We start from the raw sequence: 20,392 nt of genomic DNA, 5'->3' as shown, positions 1-20,392 counted from the left end.
AAGCACATGTCTTACCATCAGGCAAAGACCTGAGTCTATCTACTGAGGTTAAGAATCACAGATGAGCACTGAAACCGTGGTTGACAGTTTGGTGAGAAACAGGTATTTTGCATAGTTTCAAAATATCTCCCCACAAGATCCTAATTACTCTGAAAGGAAAACAATAGTAACCTTACAGTGAGGGACCTGGTGGGCGTTACTGTAACTGAGTGATCCACATCACATTTCCACGACCAGCAGGAAGACGTCATGAGGCCCTGATGTGATGCACCAAGAAGGGGCCATCGCGCCCAAGATTTTTCCTGCCAAGATGGCATAACCTCAATCGATTCAAAAGAAAACATCAGTGCTCTCTAATGACCTAGAGGGGTGGATGGGTATGGGGAGGGAGGCCCAAGAGGGAGGAATATCTGTGTACATATAGTTGATTCACTTCACTGTACAGCAGAAACTAACATAACACTGTCAAACAATTTTACTCCAATTTAAAAATAGAAAAAAAAAAATCAGACAGACCCAAATCAAAGGATGGGTGGCCACAAAATAACCTGTCTGGATTACTGAAAAATGTCACAGTTATGAAAGACAAAGAAACACTGAGCCACTTTCCCAGACAGAAGGAGGCAAAGAAAACTTACGGCAACTATATGCAGTGTGGAGTCCTAGCTGAACCCCCGGACCAGAAAAAGGACACAGTTGGGGAAACAGGTGAACTCTGAATAAAGGTCTGTAGATTTAGCTAACAGTATTATATGAAGGTTAATTTTCTGATTTAAATATCTGTTGTTCAGTTACTCAGTCACGTCTGATTCTTTGTGACCTCAGGGACTGCAGCCCGCCAGGCTCCTCTGTCCATGGGATTCTCCTGGCAAGAATACTGGAGTGGGTTGCCATTTCCTTCCTCAGGGGATCTTCCCAACCCAGGGATCAAAATCGAGTCTCCTTCACTGGCAGGCAGATTCTTTACCAGTGAGCCACCATGAAAGCCTTAAATATCTGCACTCTGGTTTTAAAAGATACAGTATGAGGAGAAGCTGGGTGAAGGGTATATGGGAACTTCCTACACTATTTTTCTGTAAGTCTAAAATTTTTTCAAAATGAAAAAGTAAAAAAAAGAAAATCCCCCAAACCCCAAATCTTTCAGGCACTGCTTTCTTAGAGGATCACTTTCATGATAGAATTTAGGTGGCAACTGCTATCTCCGGTGGGCCCTCTGGGGGTCTGCATACCTATCACACGAGGGGTCACTTAGTGGCTGTTTGAAGCTGGCCTTGAAGGTCAAGGTGCTCCGTGTGCTAGAGTCTGGGGGTCTTGAGCTCAGGAGCCCTCCCCCTGTGCTGCTCCAGGGCCAACCCTGCCTTTGCAGAGTGACCTTCCAGACAACTGGAGAAGTCCGGGGAGCCGGTTTCCAGCTGAGTGCTTATTTCACTTTCAAGAAAAGAGGATGAGGAGAACGGTGGGACACCCAGCTCTCCTCTTTCTAACACAGTCTCCTTTCAGATTCTGGGGAGACTGATGTGGAGGAAGAAAGGGGTAAAACGGTTGTGGTTCCCTTTCCTTATCTTGAGCCACTGGAAGCAGCCCCCTCCCTCACTTCCTGTCGGAAGCCTTCCTGAGGCAGCCCAAGGCAGACGGCCCCCTGCGCTGTTCCCCTGCCTCTGCGGGCGGCAGACGGGGAGGCGGGGGGCGGGGCTAGTCTTTAAGAGTCCTTCCACTTCCGCCAGGCCAGGCCAGCTAGGCCCTGATGGGTGGCCTCAGGTGGGACTGCTGTGAACCAAGGGTCTTCAAGACTGGCTAATCCTGAGTGTCCTCAGGTGAATCAGGCCCCTCACCTACAGGCCAGAGCATGGAAGCTTCTATGATGAGTCTGCTCTGGTTTTCTTTTCTTTTTTAAGTTGGAATATAATTGCCTTACAATATTGTGTTAGCTTCTGCTGTACAGCAAAGTGAATCGGCTATCTGTATACATATATTCCCTCCCTCCTGAGCCTCCGCCCCCTCCCAGCCCATCCCACCCCTCTAGACATCACTGAGCACCGAGCTGAGCCCCCTGTGCTATATACAGCTGCCTCCCACCAGCTATCTATTCTACGCATGGTAGCGTGTATGTGTTAGGGCCAGTCTCCCAGTTCATCCCACCCTCTCCTTCCCCACGGTGTCCACAAATCTGTTCTCTACACAGGTGTCTCCATTTCTGCCCTGCAAAAAGGTAAGAATGGTATTGATGAATCTATTCCTCTGGAATCTGAGGATACAAGTGAGTTGCTCACTGCTGGGTCCACGGAAGTTAGATGCTAAGTACTGTCACCAGTGATGATGATGTGTAACTTTTATACTGATCAGAGAAGGCATGGACGTATTGTCACCAAAGCGTTAGATTTTGCCTCAGTTCTTCCCTTGTTCCAAGTCCCTCCTTTGTAAAATGAAGACTAAACATTCTTTCCCCATGGGTGTTGGTTATGAGGTTTAAATGACCTATCGTTTGGTGCTTTAACACATTTGGTACAAAAAACCAGACAGGTCACACGACAATGTGAATGTACCAAACATTCCTGAAACGTATGCTTAAAAATGGCTAAGAGAAATGAGATGAGAAATTTTGTTACATGTGTTTTGCCATTACAACAACAGAAAAAAGTCATTCAGTATATTATTTAAAAAACCCACACAAACATCAGTTGCTAGGATTAATATACCGTCACTTTGTTCTGAATGGTTACCATCACCACATGTATTGATTCCTAGATTAGATGCAGACAAACTCCCGGCGCTCTGGCTGGGCTCCCGCTCACTCCCACTGCTCCAACTGTCTCCGAAACCCAGATGGTTCTTGGGCTCCCAGACACCATCCTTGCAGTTGGGCTTGCTCCTGTACCACAAATGTGCAGTCTCTCAACCCGTGCAGCGGGGGTTCCTGCCAGCCACTCCCTGGACTCACACTCTCTCTCCCCCCATTATGTATGTACGTGCTCAGTTGCTCAGTAGGGTCCGACTCTTTGCAGCCCCAAGGGCTGCAGCCCAGCAGGCTCCTCTGTCCGTGCAACTTTCCAGGCAAGAACGCTGGCGAGGGTTGCCATTCGCAAGCCCAGGGGATCGTCCCAGGTATGGAACTCTATCTCTCGAGTTTGGGGCACTGGCAGGTGGATTCTCTACCACCAGTGCCGCCTTGGAAGCCCGTATTCCCCCCATTCTCAGTCTCCCATTCATGGTATCATCAATGCCCACCCAATCAAGTCAGCCTTATTGAAACCTGACCCCCACATTCCAGGGGTCACAAAATCATGTCAATTCCACTTCAGAAACACCTCCAAAATCTAACTCCTCCCTCTTCTACCACTTTAGTTGAGATCCCAACGGCCTCTCATCCAGCCAGTGATGATGACAACAATCTCTTTGGTCATCGTCCTTCTTCCACCTCATCCTTCCACCACTATCAGGATTAATTCTCTTCCAGAAGGTCAAATCTGATGTGTCATTCACCTACATGCATGGTACCCAGCAGGCTCCCATCCGGACCAAGTCTAAGAACTCTGTATCCTGCCCTACAAGGTCTGTTTATATGGAGCTGTTTATATCAACCCACACTTACAGTCACATGTGCCCTCTCATCCCCTCCCATGAACCTTGCTCCATTATACGTGTCTCTCCACATGCTAAGACTGTCACAGCTCTTCATTTTTTGAAAGTAATATCCCCATTTGCCTATTACCTGCAGGACTCTTGCCGCCTAGCAATCACTCACATCCACGTGTTTCAGCAAGATCTAAGTCGAATACCTCTTCTTCCAGATAGCAGGGTTCAGCCTGTGCGCCACTCCTCAGCATACACTGGGCTGGGGGCGGCAGTGCAGGTTAATAATTCATCAAGGCACCTCAGTTTTCTCTTCGATTAGACCTGTCTCTGAAGGCTTGTTATGTCTTGATCATTGCTCCATCCCTAGTGCCTGGAACAGTGTGCGGCTCAGCACATAGAGAAGGCTAAGTCTGTTGAATGAACTATGAGTGTAAATGCTGTGGCTGAGTTTCTTAACTTCCTAATGACTTAGGAAAGTCATTTCGGCAAGGCCACCTGTTATAACTTAAGATGGACACAAGACACTGGACACAAGCCAGGTACTCTGGGATGACCAAAATTCCTTTGGACAAGTAAGTTACATTTTGTACCCTGGATAAATAATTTGCTAACCAGCATCTCAGTGACTTCAAAGACCTTCGTGTCTATCATGGGGGCTGTCATCACCTACTGTGTCAACAGCATTAATGAATTCTGGACTGTTCTGAATAGGTGTACTCACGAATTCTTACTCTCGAAAATCCTGTGCCCTTCTATAACTTTTAGCAGCTTAGTATTTTTTAACATTTTTATCTTCTGTTTTTATTTTTTAAGTTACTATTTTTTTTTTTTTTTGGCCATGCCAAAAGGCATGTAAATTCTTAGTTTCCCGACCAGGGATCAAACCCATGCCCCCCTGCAGTGGTATCATAGAGTCTTAACCACTGGACCACCAGGGAAACCCCTTAATAGTTTAAGCAAGAGAGACCCAATCTGTGCATGGCACTCAAGATAATTCTATGAAAATTTAGGTAAGTATTGTATATAAAGGAAAACATATATTCGTATTTCAGACCCTGTGATCAATACTAAGTGTTAACTGTGGATGAAGATCAAGGCAGCTTTGGCGGCTGGCAAGAAGTAGCTGTGAGTACCTGACTCACCTGGCAGGGAGGTCATAGTGCGCTTTATAGACACATCATTGTCTGCCAAACTTCCACTTTCTGGGTCCTCTATCTACTCTATACAGAGCTACCTCCAGAGCACGTTTGTACAACACAGCCCTGTCTTTCTACCCACAGCCTGGCTGATCCACAGTCCTTTCCAGAGAACCTGCTTCCCAGGATGTAACCTGTTGTTTAGTTGCTGTTGTGCCCGACTCTTTGGCACCCCATGGACTGCAGCCCACCAGGCTCCTCTGTCCATGGGATTTACCAGGCAAGAATGTCTGGAGTAGGTTGCCATTTCCTTCTCGAGGGGATCTTCCCAACCCAGGGATTGATTCTGCATCTCTCACACTGGCAGGTGGATTCTTTACCACTGAGACACCAGGGAAACCCAGGCTGACCCAGGCAGAGTCCTTTCCATGGATTTTAGTAACTGCAGTGGAAAAGCAGGCAGTCTCTTTTCCACTGGCTGAAGCTGAAAGGTGTAGCACTCAGAAGGACAGTTCATGGTTTCTATCACAGGAGAAAATAATTTCCACAAACAATCAAGAATAAAGTGGATATGGGCTTCCCAGGTGGTCCAGTGGTTAAGAATCCACCTGCCAGTGCGGGGGACACGGGTTCAGTCCCTGCTCCGGGAGTGCCCCACACACCATGGAGAAACAGCCCACGTGCCACACTACCGAGCCTGCTTGCTGAGGCCCACGCTGCACAACGGAGAGTGGCCCCCGCTCTATGCAGTGACAGGAAGCCCGTGGGTGGCAACGAAGACCCAATGCAGCTGAAAGAGTAAATCAATAAAAAATAATAAATCTTTAAGAATAAAGTGGACAGACAGAAAGAAACAGAGCTAAGACAAGGAGGGCACTCAACTCCTTGTTCTGCACAACTCAAACCCAGCTGCAGAGTCCTGCCCTTCTGATGGCTTGGTTATCTCGACGCTTATATTCCAGAGGGCTACATTCCTGTCTTTTTTAGTTTGAATTTAACTTGTTATTTAACTTGAATTTAACTTGAAGCTAAGCAAATCTTAAAAACAGAACAAAACTCAGCTAACATAAACATAGTCAAAGTTGTTAAATGTTAAGAGCTTTAAAATGACCCCATGGTTTCAAGAAGGCTCTTGTAGGAGTTCTCTAGAAAGTCTCTAATATGTGCAAATCACATACTTTCTTTAGTTATAGAAGGTTGAGGGATCTTTGTACAATGAATAAGTCCTATGTAATCGATTCACTGAGTAAGCTGCATTTTTCCCAGTGTCCACTCTTCTTACAGAGGGTCTAACTGCTCGTCATTAGCGGTTCGGGATGCGGTGAGGCTGCTGGCGCAACTCTGGGTTAACAAAGCAGGTGGTCCACTTACGCTGTCCTGCTGTCTCTGGGGAATACGGCACTTGAAATTACTGCTGCATTCTAAACAGACCATCTGAGAGGGATAATTGCTTTTCAATGACTGGATCAATATTTTTGTTTTTCACCTTTACTACTTGAGTGATTGGATCTAAGGCCAGAGGAGAAAAATCAGGTCAGTTCTCTGGACCTCCTGCCACTCAGCAGGAGGATCACCATGCCTGCGAGGGAGCCCAAGGAGGGGAGCACAATTCTTAGGGCGCTAACTTAATTTCAAATTTCTCAATGAGAGAAGCCATGCTTATCTATGGCTCTTTTGTTGCAGTATTAAAAAACTGCCTTGAGGGTACAAGGTATAACTCATTTTATGTGTGGCTTGTTGAATAGGTTCATGAATTGATGACCCAACCACATATACCAGCCAAGGGAAACAGCAGTTCAGCCACTCTGCCCAGGAATGGGAATATCTCAAGCTCTGGGAGAGGGATGATGGGGCTAGAGATGCAGAGAGAGGTCATTCAGTAGCAGAACAAAGACAATGTCCACAGATGCAGGCATGAGTGAACATTCTAGTCTAGCACTCAGGACCCCAGTGATGTGAAACTTGTGATGATATGATGCAGGAGACATAAGAGACATGGGTTCAGTCCCTGGGTGGGGAAGATCCGTTGGAAAAGGAAGTGGCAACCCACTCCAGTATTCTTGCCTGTAGAATCCCGTGGACAGAGGAGCCTGGAAGGCTACAGTCCATAGTGTTGCAAAGAGTTGGACACAATGGAAGAGACTTAGCATGCATGCACAACTCTGGCTGACAAACTGGGCCCTGATCTGGATCCCACTCATTGCCTAGATGGGCCTGTAAGCCTTTCCAACAAGAGAGATGATGCTAAGCAATATATTAAAAGAAGGAGGCATTTTGCCTAAGTGACTGCTTAGCTAACAAAATCGATGCTTTTCAAGCACCTTAGAAGCACCATTTGCATGCAACTAATGCACTAACAGCAAATGGGGGCTTATTACTCAATTAAAGCTCATCACAGAGTATCTTTTTCAAGCAATATTTTGTTGGATGTTGGAGTTACAACTGAAAGGGATAAAATGCCGTTTGAACATTTCTTTTTGGTCCAACATACTACTGTTCTCCCTGGTCTTTTCCTGTCAGTCCTCAGGGTTATTGGAATGTGGCAGGAGGGAAAGCTTGGTGGTGAAGGATGTTGCATTAGGAGCCAGACAACCTGGCTTTAAAACCACCAACTGGTACAAGATTACCTAAGGCTTGTTACATAAGATTACATTTGGGCTTATTACATAAGCTTCCCATGACTCAGTTTCCTTGTCTGTAAACTGGGGATAACATTAGCACTTACCTGGTAGGGGTACCATGAGGACTACACAACTCAGTCCACGTAAAGGACATAAACACACGATTCAAGTAATTTCTTTTTGTTATTGTTGTTTAGTCGCTAAGTAGCGTCTGACTCTTTGCAACCCTATGGACTGCAACACGCCAGGCTCCCCCACATCCTTCACTATCTCCTGGAGTTTGCTCAAATTCATAGTTATCTATTCTATAATATTTTTTCTGTATAACATGCAACACTAGATACCTTATAAAATACGAAGTCAATGAAATCTGAATAAAAGGTAAGAATTCCACCCCTGCTGCCATTAGGACACAAGGTAATTTACCTCTTCCATCCTCTGTTTCCTTTTAAGTAAAATGGGGTTGATCATGCCTACACTTTGGGGGGCTGGTGTGGAGACTGTATGAAATAATGTATACAGCATCCTGACCAACATTTCTAACCAGGTTTATTAGAGCGCTAGGCTGCTGCATGGATGCACGTGGATTCTGCCACACGAGGACCCAGATTTCCTTCCTTCTGTCTGAACACAGGCAGACGAGAACAGTAACGATCAGCCTGAGACTTGGTGGGGCCCGTCGCGTAGGACCCTGGGCTCTGCTCGGAGAAGGAACTGCTGCGGACCTACGCCCGGAGGGTAGGCATCGCAGAGAGAGAGCTGAGTGCAGGGAGCACTGCGCTCTGCCCCTGGAGGCATGAGGCAGCCTGTCCCCTGCCAGCCGAGGATGTTCCCAGACACACACACACCTGCAGGCTGGCTGCCCGTAATTCCTTCCCCGGCTTCCTTCTCGAGGCATGAGGGGAGCGGCCCCTGCTTAGCCTGCGTCCCCTCCCCACTGGGCCTCAGTGCGGAAAGCCAGGGCCCCTGGACTCCCTCCTCAGACTGCCCGCCTGCAGCACACACTGGAGCTGGGGAACTTGCCTGAGAAGCCAGTAAAATTTTAATGCACTCTGTAGCGCGGTCATGTCATACTCGGTTATGGCAAATAATCCCAGATGCCTGCAGAGGTAAAATGGAGCTGTAATGTGCTTGCCTCCTAACCCGAGCTGACAGCAATGATGTACGACTACCATTAGCGGAAAATATCACTTCAACTAACCCATGATCCAGCTCCGCTCAGGGTCACATTATCCATGAGGAACAAATTACACTCCCAAAGTAAATACAAATTTTCTACACGAAATGGGTACAAAAAAATAAAAAAGGGAAGGGGGCGATCCATCCCCTTGGCCAGCACACTGCTGAGTGACACAGATGATAAAGGACAGGACAAATCATTGGCTGACAGAGTGCCGCGCTGTAATCAGCTCTGCCGGCACGCACTCCAGCCGATAAACACTATATTCTCCCCTTAGTGGCAAATACATAATCTTTAACACAGACACGGCTGCTTCGGATACTGACCACTGGGTTGCAGGAACACCCCGAGCAGCACTCGCCATCTGACAAGGAAAGTGCTGTTTGGGCTTAATGGACCCCAAGATCCCCTGCAGGGGCGAGGGAGTCAGTGTCTAGAGGGTTCTTGAAGGGGCAGGTGACACCAAGTGAAGCTGCTCTGGGGGTGCAGTGCAGGGCTGTGGTAATACCACGGTCTGTTCCCCTGTGCGCTGACCACAGGAAGACAGCAGTCTGGAGAGAACACATGAGATGCGAGCGGCTTGGGACTGGAGTGGGAGTCACTCCAGTAACTCCCCACCTGCCTGGGTGACCAGGACAAGACTTTTCCCCTTTTGTGACTCAGATAATCAACAGAGCAACTTCCAGTGATAGAACTAATATTCACAGATCATCTGCTAAATGTCAGACACTACTAGATGTGGGGTACTTGCTAGGAGTCGATGATTTAAGAAGGTACTAAGTGTTTACACACAGACACTAAAAGAAGACTGAGAACCTGGACCAAATGTGCTTAGTCTGCGGGGCGTGAGCCTCCACCTCATTACTCATAGGGAACGCCGGGCTGAGCGAAAACATATACCTGTAGCCCTTGCCTTCTTACCTTGGACAACTGCTTCCCACCTTAAAAAAATAAAGTCACATCTCAGAAGAGCTTGTACATCTCAGCTGTCAGTGGACCCACATTGTGTCATGTCTGAACATGACAATTCCAGCTTTTTAGAAGCTGGAAGCTTTGTGGGTAGATGGGCAGGTACAATCCAGGTCTCTTGGAGGGTGCAGCACAGAGAAGAAGGTAGCAAAGATTCTCAAATACCTATGGGCATTTCCCAACTCACCTTTGCATATAGGGGGAAAGTGCCCAGAGCCTGGAATCTTAAGACAGCTCATATCTCAGCTCTATCACTTTTCAGCTCTTAAGTTTCATTTGCTTTATTTGTAAAATGACATATGCTTGAGACGATAGTCCTTGAAAGGCCTGATCATTGACTTTGGCTCACCAAAGGTGATAAACAGTGTAGTAGCTAAGGACACACATGAGTCCCACAATAAAATGACACATGTAAAAGTGTTTTGAATGACACAATGTTCTCTACAGTGTGAAACACTGTTTCATCTTATTCAGTTCAGTTCAGTTCAGTCGCTCAGTCGTGTCCGACTCTTTGCAACCCCATGAATCACAGCACGCCAGGCCTCCCTGTCCATTACCAACTCCCGGAGTTCACGCAGACTCACCTCCATCGAGTCAGTGATGCCATCCGGCCATCTCATCCTCGGTCGTCCCCTTCTCCTCCTGCCCCCAATCCCTCCCAGCATCAGAGTCTTTTCCAATGAGTCAACTCTTCACATGAGGTGGCTAAAGTACTGGAGTTTCAGCTTTAGCATCATTCCTTCCGAAAAAATCCCAGGGTTGATCTCCTTCAGAATGGACTGGTTGGATCTCCTTACAGTCTAAAGGACTCTCAAGAGTCTTCTCCAACACCACAGTTCAAAAGCATCAATTCTTCAGCGCTCAGTCTTCTTCACAGTCCAACTCTCACGTCCATACATGACCACTGGAAAAACCATAGCCTTGACTAGATGGACCTTAGTTGGCAATGTAATGTCTCTGCTTTTGAATATACTATCTAGGTTGCTCCTATTATTACTGACCCTACTTTGGCCACCAGACACAAAGAGCAGACTCACTGGAAAAGACCCTGATGTTGGGAACGAGTAAGGGCAGGAGAAGAAGGGGGCGACAGGAGTTGAAATGGTTGGATGGCATCATCAACTCAATGGACATGAGTTTGTGCAAACACTGGGAAATGGTCAAGGACAGGGAAACCTGGCGTGCTGCAGTCCATGGGATCACAAAGAGTTGGACACGATTGAGAGACTGAAAAAATTGATCCTAATCTCATTTGTTTACTCCCCCTAATAAATTAGTAGTATCTACCCTTTTTTTTGGCCAAGAAATTAGGGAGTTGAAAAGTCAATAAGAGTCCCAAAGAAGAAAAATGAAGCCCAAGGTGAATGCTCTGGGTACCACAACTACCAGTCCCAGGGGTTCCTGCTCAGTCCTTACTTCAAATGCTCCATTTCACTCTCTCAGGAAACATGCATATAATCAGCAATGAACCATGCCTGGGATTGAAAAACACTAGAGAAAGCTACTCTGCTTACTCTTCAAGTAACTTGGGGTGTTATGTAGGTCTACAGCCAGTACTTCTCAACACAACCCTGAGAACCAACAGGGGAAAGCTTCAGACATAGGCCCACTTGACCTTCCCAGTTATAACTCTGGAGGAAAAAAAAAAAGAGGAAAAAATAATATCCAAGCACTTAATTTTGGGACTTCTGAAAGTATAAAGTTTGGCTAATTATGAAAGTATCCTAATACAGAGATTTTATTATCTTTATCACATCTAGATATGGCAAGGTTGCAAGGAGTGATTCCATTACCCATCATCATATATCACCATCTAGAAGTTGCCAAAGGGGGATTAACTAAGACACTCATGCCTACATACAAACACAGACGTGCGTGACCACAAAGAGATGCCTACATCTTTACTGGGGACAAACATTCTCCAACCCAAATACAGACTAAGATAGACTCTCCTGACAACCAAAGAACAACCCAGGCCATAGTCACTGACAAGCCACCAGATTAAGGATCACCAGTACTAACGCCTCTGCTTAGGACCTCCCTGACTCTAAGGTGGCTCAGGATTCGTGGTCCATTTCATGAGACTGAAAGCCATCACCTCCACCTAATTCCTCCTTGGCTTTGCAACAGTCCCTTCAGCTGAGCCATAAAATCCAAGCCAATGGTTAATTCTAAGGGAAAGCAGTTGATCTTTACTCTGGCAATGTAGAATCATGTATTCAACTCTGGACCTCTCCCAAAGAATTCCTTTAATAGGTCAAACGATTGTCATTGTTAACCATCGAGTCCTTGAAAGGTACTAGGTCAACTAGCTTTTCACTAGCTCCCATGCTCTCCTAAATAATTAGGGTAATTGAGGAACAAGATTAAACTAACTCCTGCCTACTGACAAGTGCATGATGACAGAGTCACACAACTCTGTCAAGTCCAAGTTGGTTCATCAGTAGGTACTTGCATAAAAAATTAGTAAGTTGGATGGGGAGGGAGATGGGAGGGAGGTTCAAAAGGGAGGGGATATACGTATATCTACGGCTGATTCATGTTAAGGCTTGACAGAAAACAACAAAATTCAAAAAAAAGAAGAGTAAGTGAGTTGATATGAACGACTAAATGAAAGAACCAACAGGTAATGACCTTGTTTAGACATCAAGCTCATACGTAAGTTTCCTTTAGTTACTTGAAAGTGTCAACACAGATGTGTCCACCCTATGTTTATTTCCTGTTAGGAATTTGAGAGAGGTGAAAGAATGGAGAAAAATTTTACATAATCTTCCTTGTACCTTGGCAAAGAGAAAATACTTTCAGGTACATTTCCCTCTGGGTCTGCTATGTTGCTGGGGCCTAGGTAACTAACTACACAGAAATACACAATATTCAGAGCGACACCACTGAACTCAGCCTCACATTACAGATGACAAAACTAAGGTTCAGCAACATTAGGTAAGCTACCCAGGGCCACACACTTGGTTGGTTAGAAATTAGAAGTCAGGTCTTCCAAGTGTCCTTCTCCATTACCTGCCCATGAGAACAAGGGAATATCTAGAACCCATTCCTGTCACTATTCAGTCTAAGAAACAGGAGTTTAGCTGAAGATAACAGACCATTTCCAGTAATTTGAGTGTTCATTTGATTTACATTTAATAAAGAATATGTACATATATAAATATGCATATATATTAACCCATATATAAATCCTCGGGGTTTTTTCAGGTGTATGAACAGATATTCTACATACATATTCAGTGTGAGTGAAGCAAGTTTTGCTCTGGTACAAAAATGCAATGATATGAGGCAGAGAAGAATTTAATGAAACTCGGGATTTAAAATAATTTGCAGCAGAGATTAAATCCAAGGATCTATCAATAGGAATTTTGGAAGGATAGGAAGGAATTAAGCCAGATGGAAACATGGTGATGTCGGAAGAACAACCTAGTGTCATTTTGACCCAGACTTAATCTTGGAGGTTGAATCGACGGGCATCACTCAAAAAGAGCTGCAGAAATTTTCCAAATAAAGGAGGAAATTTATAAATGACTCAGAAATATCTTATGAAAAATAAAATTATTCAAGAAATATGGAAGGCTGGGAAGAGAGCCCAGAAAACACACCTTGGGATTGACATGAGGTGCACTCAGGTAACAGCACCAGTTTTCTGAGTTTTCTAAAGAGGTTTCACTTATCTCCTCCATTGAGAGATGAGTATCCAGGAAAGGGAATGCAAATTTAGCAAAACAATGATCATGACTGAACATCAGGGATATAAAGATGAGAACCTGAGTCCCTACTCTTCTCCTGGGTCATGACTGTGTGCTTTGCTGCTATAAAACCAGAAGGGAGGAGAAAATTCCTTTCTTTTCCTGCAAAGTAGGACAGCATCTTTCAGTTGTCTCCTGATCAGAACACATCCTATTTCAAAATCAAGGAAGGAAGTTCTATAAGTAACAACAGGGGATGCCTCCTGGGCTTCCAGAATGTTGCTGAGGGCACGGAATTTTTACCAAGTGTGAAACGTGGTCCATCAAGGGATGGGGCTGTTCCACCATAAGCACAAGCCACACGTCCCATCTTTCATTTGACATCTCAGCAGTTTCTCAGCCCTTCCAGGGAGCCAAGTCAGGCATGTGGTTTGTGCTGAGTTAGGAACACAAGCCTCTCAGTATTCTAGCTGCTTTTCTTAGAAACTGCCCCCTTTCCACACAAGTGAATACAAAATGATCAAACACAACCCGTACGGCTTGAATCAAAAAGTTAGAATGCACCAAAAAGTGTGTGTGTGTTAAAGGGAGGAGGAGCTGACACGGGAAATCTGGGGTTCTGCATTGGCCGCGAGCCAGTATCCCAGCCGGCGGTCCTGGGCGCTGCTGAGCAAGTCCAGGGACCCAGCAACCTTGTCATTAAAAACCCAGGGAGGGGAAACTGCAAGCAGAAGTCGTGCTAGAAGCTTCACGAGGACAAGGAGAATGGTTCACGTCTACGGAGACGTTGTGTATGTGTGTACTGCATGCACTAGGCACTACACATCTACACACACAAGCGCGTGGGGTGCGTGGACACGCACAACACCCTGCTGCTTTCAGGTCTTTCTCCTGAGCTGTCAGAATAAGAGCATTAATGAAGAAGAAAGTAAATGCTTCTTTTGGACATTTGCTCTAAGGCAGTAGTTCTCAAAACCAGTTGTATAAAAAAGTACCAAGAAGCTTTCTAAAAAATATGGATGCTGTGGCCCCCACCTTGATGGACCTCATCAGACCCTCCCTGCTGCAATGGGCATCTGGAGACTGACAGTGTTTGGCTTGTGGGCTGGGCCACCCACTCCATCACCCTCTGCTCCCTCCAGGATGGCATGCTTGCTCTCTGCTCAGACTGTGCTGAGAGGAAAGACTGATGATTGGGGTAAGGAATTTAATAATCATTGTTGGGGGACCCTTTCAAATTTCACAACACTTCTATTCAGCCTGTGTCAGGAAGAAGTGACCGACGGGAATCAGGCTGGGCCTCAGGTTCCAGCAGAAAAAGAAACTCACACCTCTTATCCTCTGGCGTGTTCTCTGGCAGACCCCGAGCTTTTGGAAGAGGAGGATTGCCTTCCTCCTTCCCCAAATGATTCTCCCTTGCTCGACTCCAAGGAAAACTAACAGAAGTTGACATTTACAGAGCACAGACCAGGCACGGAGCCAGTTTAACTGGTTCGAGGTGGGGGCCGTTGTTATCCCCATTTGGCAGATGAGAGGATCGAGGCTTGCCCGTGGCTCCGGAGCTGTGAGGGACAGTCAGGAACAAGCCCAGGCCATCAGACTCGGCGGCCCAAGCGCATGACCACCGAGTACTACCCCTTCTAACCAGCTCGTTCATGTGGCCCACAGAACACACAGGAAGTGGGTGAATGGAAGGAGAATCACTTTCCATCTCCACTTAGATTTCACAACCAAACTGGGAGTGTTTCTCAGCACAATGGGCTGCTGCCAGTAGGACAGAAAGGGAGGAAACAGAGAAAATACAGGCCAAACATGGGGAAATATGCCTGTTGCCTCTTTGTTCTCGTTATACCAATTCATTTCAGGTGGGGGACTGGAATAATTGCTTAATTGGGGTGATTAAGGTGCCAAGTGCTGCCTCTTTTCTCTACACTAACTGCAAAGAACAATCCCCAATCTAAGATGCAGCGTTCCCAGCCTTCTCTACTCCTCCACCCTATTCCTACTCTTCACAGAAGTCCTCCAGGGCTGCTGACATTAACGTGAAATGTATTCTCACAGCTGGTGGGGGGAGTCGGGGCACCAAGGGATGCTGCGCTCGGTGTCCCGGCAAGCCTTCTCCACGTATGAGAATGTCTCCTGCATTTATGGAAAGCTCCGCTTTCTAGCCCTCTTCTCAGTCACTTCCACATTAATTAGTAAGGGTATCATTTTATAAATTACAGCTTCGTATCAGAGGAAAGCAGAGTTTATCTTAATTCAGTCAGCTGTGTGAAATACGGTACCCTAATTTTAGACCGCCGGCTCTGTGGATCCCTATGGAGTTAGAGAATGACAGGTCTTCCGGAGAGAAATCCCAGTGGGTCCCCTACAAGTCTCACTTTTGCCTCCGACAGCCTCCCTGGTGGGGCTGCTGAAAGGATCCCGGGACACTGAGTGGCATCTCTGCCACCATTAGCAATTCAGATTCGAATGCGAGTCCTCTGAAGAGCACAGGAGGCAGCCCGGGTGAGCTCTGGGGCTCCGAGCGGGCGGCAAGAGGCTCTGGCAAGGCGGAGGCTGACAGGGGCCCAGACTCTGGTGCAGAGCAGAAGCCTGGGAGGATGGTGTTAAAGTCAGTGATAAACACCAGACAGTCTCAGCCCAAAAGGGGAAGCCTTGGCAGTCTTCACTACATCGGGGCCAAGCAGGCACAACGGCAATTACAGTCTCGAGGGCTCCTGGCGGCCCCCCGGAGGAGCAGGGGAGTGCCACTGTGGAGGAGCCCCTGGGGAGGAGACGAGGACCTGTGGGGCCACTGTCGTGCACAGGGAAAGTGGCTGGGGAGGCGAGGCAGGAACCCCCCCTTTTCAAAGGACTGGCCACTCCCAACGGCCCTCTGTCCCCACCGTCACCCCTCCAGTGGACTTGCCTATGGACATCTCTTATTCTCCTTCACTGTCCCGAAATCACACCAAACTCAAGAGCCATGGGCACTGGCTACCTTCTCACCCATTCCTCTGGGCTGACACTTACTTCGCTGCTTCCCACACTCGGAGATGGACACCCAAGCGGCAGAGACTCGGGGACAGAGCAAACTAGTAGCTGGGGCGCTCCCAGGATGCAGGAAACACCTGGGCCCCCAGATGCCTCTGGAAACTGCAGGCAGCGCTGATAATTCTCAACATTAATAGTTAGTGACCTTGTAGACAAGGGGTGCTAGCCACCAGCAGAGTCTGAGGCACTTGCCTGAGACACGGCCCGGGTGTCTGGGACTTGTGCAGCCCCAGGGGCATTCGGAAGCAGTCAAGGTTGAGACTGTTCATCAAGACACCTTCGTGGAACACAAAACTGGATGCCTTACCACCTTCTGGGACACTTCCTGAATTCACTCTGCCTTATAAAGCAGGAACGTGTGCTTGGCAGTGCTACCCCAAGGAAGCCTTGTCCCCTTGGAAAGGGCCACCCACTTGGAAAGTGAGATCTACTGTCACCTGTAAAAGATCTCTTGGAGCAGCCAGAAGTCCCAGTCTCTCCCTGGGTCCCCGGGCCTGACAGAACGCGACGACGACTGCCCTGTGGGATGTGGCCAGGATGGCTTGGGGGCCAGCGGGCTTACTTGATCGCCAAACACCCACTGTTGCCCACATGCCTCAGGCACCCACTGCACACTGGCTGCCAGAGACACAGTGGGGGGGATGACTTCCAAGGAGTTAGGATTCCCTGGGGGCTGGAGGAAGGAAGCGCCTACTTGTCAGCTAAACAAAAGACTAACCCACAGCCCCCTTTCCAGTGCGTACTTTCACTGTCATCCAACAGCCCATTACCGTGTCACAGCACGGCGCACCCTTCCATAGGTCACTTTGTTTAAAATGACATGGATAATGCACATGTCAGCAAGCTGACAGTCCTAGCCGTCCTTCAGAGATAAAAACCTCAAGGCGAGAGCCTGTTCTTATCTGGGGGACACGCACTGGTCTATCATCCAAGTCAGGCAGAACATGATTTCTCCAGAGAGCACTTTTTTCATTTCCTGATTTTAAGGAAATCAAATAAGCACCATTTGTCTTCATCTGAATATGCTTGACCTGCTCAAATGATGATGTCTCGCATTTTATAACGGGCTGCATATGCTGAATTCAAATTAACGACAGCACAGAACAAGGGCCTTTAGATCTCTCTTGGAGGCTGGCAGCAGAGAAGGAGGGGGAAAATGCGGGGCTCCATGGAAAGATCCCACTAAATACTAACCACAGGATTCTGAGTAAAATCTGCCAGCATGTCGGAGGTGACGGGGAGAAGAGCTCAGGAAAGCCAGCTGGGCAGGACAGACCCAGAAACTGGGGATGAGGGGAGGATGGGTACATTCCTTTTGGTGTCAAGCAATATAGAAACCATGATATTCAGGTTAACTATTTTCAAAATGCATAGAGCAGCAATAACATTGGAAAGAAATTTGGTCGGAGGTTTGGGACAGCTAGAAAGAGAAACGAAACATACAGACAATCCCTTTGGCTCAGGCTGCAGAATGTGCACTTTACCAGGTTGTGATCCGATCTTCTGGAAGCCCCCAGACCGAGCTCCTTGTCTTGGTCCGTGTGGAACCGGCTACACAGAGGCTGGTGGCCATCAGCCTCAGAATAGAGCGTGTACCTGCTGGAAGAAGCACCCTCCCACCTGACCATCCACCTGGACCAGAAGAGGACGGTTCCTGCCTGACAGCCCTGGCCCACCTCTCCCCCCACCCCCACGAGGAACAGGAATAAACCATTAACATAAACCAAAACTCATAGGAGTAAACCATTAACATTTCTATCAAGAAGGCCAATATGTACAGAAAAGCAGGAAGAAGCATCTGGGTCAGTAACAGAAATGCAGGAACGACATTACAAATGCATATTAGCAGGTTTAATGTTCCAATCAAGGATAAAACCAGAAAAATCAGATGGCTATTAAAATAAACAATTTCCTTTTTAAAAATCTATAAAGTGAAAAACGCAGTGTCATATATACGCAACATTAAAGGGCTTATTTTTTAAAAGTGGGCCTCACAAATGAAAGATTTCCTTCTCATCATAGGAAATGTCACTGTGTGACTATAGCCCGTCTTTGCAGAAGATGACGCTGGCACCCCACCCCCCGCAGTGTGTGAGGGAGACCCCGATGTTCACGATGCTGCCTGCTGTGCCCACAGTTGGGGGATGAGAGGGGCTTACCTTCTCTTCCTGGTCACTGTCGCTGTCACACTGAAAAGGAAGACAAGAGAATGAGCATTAGTGCAAAAATTGAGTTATGTTTTTGCTATTGCTACAGAAAAAAAGCAAGACAAGTAAAGGAAATAGGAAACATTGTGTCTGGGCTGGAAAAGGTCTTCAGTTCAAGTGCTGTGAAGAGAGACAAAAGCAAAGTGCGAGAAGTGCTTCTACCGTGGCTCATCTTGTGGTCAGCTGGTCACACCAGTGAGCACCCTTCACCTCACGGCAGAGGGGACGCCCACAGAGGAGCCAATGTGACCCCGAGATTAAGGTAAATCAAGGTCATTCAATGGGAGTCAAAGCAAAATCAGTCTCTTAATGGAGACATCTCTCCTTTAGCTAATGTGAATGGCTCTCTCCTGTTGCTTTTCTAGAGGAAAAGTGGCGAACCTCTGGGCACTGCATCCTCTCATGTGGACTTTGAAGGAAGCAGAACATGACAGGCAAGGCTCATCACTTGTGATCAGCCAGACAAAAGAGGGAATATTCTCTATTAAAAACATGCCAAGGACAAGAGGTCAAGGCAACAAATCAACAATGTGGGGAAAAAAAAAAAAAAAGAGAGAGCCTTAGGTCAGGAAACTCACATGGTATCTAATAGATTCCAACCATTGAGCACAGTTTCAGAAGACCAGAGAATGACAGTTAACCCAAAGCTTTGGGTTCTTCATTAGAAGTAAAGGGAAAAAAAGAACATATTTTTATTCCCAAACCAAGAATAAAGTTCTGTTATCCGATACTTGATTAGTAAGAAGAGGATGTGTTTTGTGAGAGTAAATACTCAGCATGTCAATACATCTATTCATTCACTCAACGGACCTCGATAAGCACTGTTAAGCAGGTCAGATATTCAGTCAAGACATGGGCCTGGTCCTAAGGCAGCTTTTGGTTTCACAGTAGAAGTAACATGATCAGAGATAAACCTACTCCATGAGGATGACACTTCCATGGAGTGGAGGAGAGACAAAGTGCTGTCAGTAAAGGACCAGGCCGTGGGGAGACCAGGCTGGCAACCCTTATGCTGTCTAGACCAGCAAGATGCATGGTTTGAGAAAGGGCAGAGCAGATGGCTTCCCTGGTGGCACAGACGGTAAAGAATCCACCTGCCATAGGGAGACCCAGGTTCGATCCCCGGGTTGGGAAAGATCTCCTGGAGAAGGGAATGGCAACCCACTCCAGTATTCCAACCGAGAGAATCCCATGGACAGAGGAACCTGACCAGCCTCAGTCCATAGGGTTGCAAAGAGTCGGACACAACTGAGCAACTAACAAACTAACACACAGAGCAGATGGCACAGCGACTGTGAAGGTAGAGCCGACAGGACTAGATGACACGTGGGTGTGGAAGCAAGAGGGACAAGTCTAGGATGATGCCAAGGGTTTTAGAGTGGCCACCTGGACAAGGGAGTTGATGCAGCTATGACCAGAAACGGGAAATAAATTCGCTTATAGAGCAGCCGCCGCTGGCTACACACCCACAGCCATTCGCAGTCCCCCTTCTCCCACGTCTGTACCATCTCCTGACATTTCGAGACCAAAAACGTCAGATAGTCTCCATTTCCCAACTTCCCTTGCAGCTAAGGGTAGATTTAAGACCCAGTTTTGGCTGGGACTTGAGGATTTGTCTGCTTAAGGTTCTGGAAAACCCTTTCCTCTTCACAAAAAGGAGAAAAGCAGAAGCACTGCTTCTTTCCCCTCAACATCACTGCATGAAGATGCAACGTTCAGATCTGGGGCAGCCATTTTGCAAAAATGAGGCCAAAAGCTGAAGCACAAAAACAAGGGAAGAAAGATCTTGGCACAACTGAGACATGGGAACCAACTTCAGAGCAGCCAGGCTTTGGAGTGTTTTGTTCAGATAAGTCAACAATAAATTAACATTGTTTAAACCACAATTAGAGAGTTTTCAATTGAGGGTAACAAAACCACCATCCAAACGTGGACATCTACTAAGACTCAGTCTGGGGACTAAACTGCCTGCGCA

General features: G+C 46.9%; 1 protein-coding gene across 2 annotated transcripts in view; it reads right to left on the bottom strand.

Moving 5' to 3' along the window:
• The window catches only part of AUTS2 (activator of transcription and developmental regulator AUTS2), a 1,210,906-nt gene that overhangs the window by 337,143 nt on the left and 853,371 nt on the right, over positions 1-20,392 (bottom strand). For both annotated transcript variants that reach the window (XM_068968276.1, XM_068968277.1), the window contains exon 5: positions 18,370-18,399. In XM_068968276.1, coding sequence (XP_068824377.1) covers positions 18,370-18,399 — 30 coding nt within the window. The remainder of the gene's footprint in view (positions 1-18,369; positions 18,400-20,392) is intronic.

Source organism: Capricornis sumatraensis, chromosome 3, assembly GCF_032405125.1.
Source record: "Capricornis sumatraensis isolate serow.1 chromosome 3, serow.2, whole genome shotgun sequence".
Classification (NCBI taxonomy): domain Eukaryota; kingdom Metazoa; phylum Chordata; class Mammalia; order Artiodactyla; family Bovidae; genus Capricornis; species Capricornis sumatraensis.
This window is presented reverse-complemented; position numbering and strand designations above follow the sequence as displayed.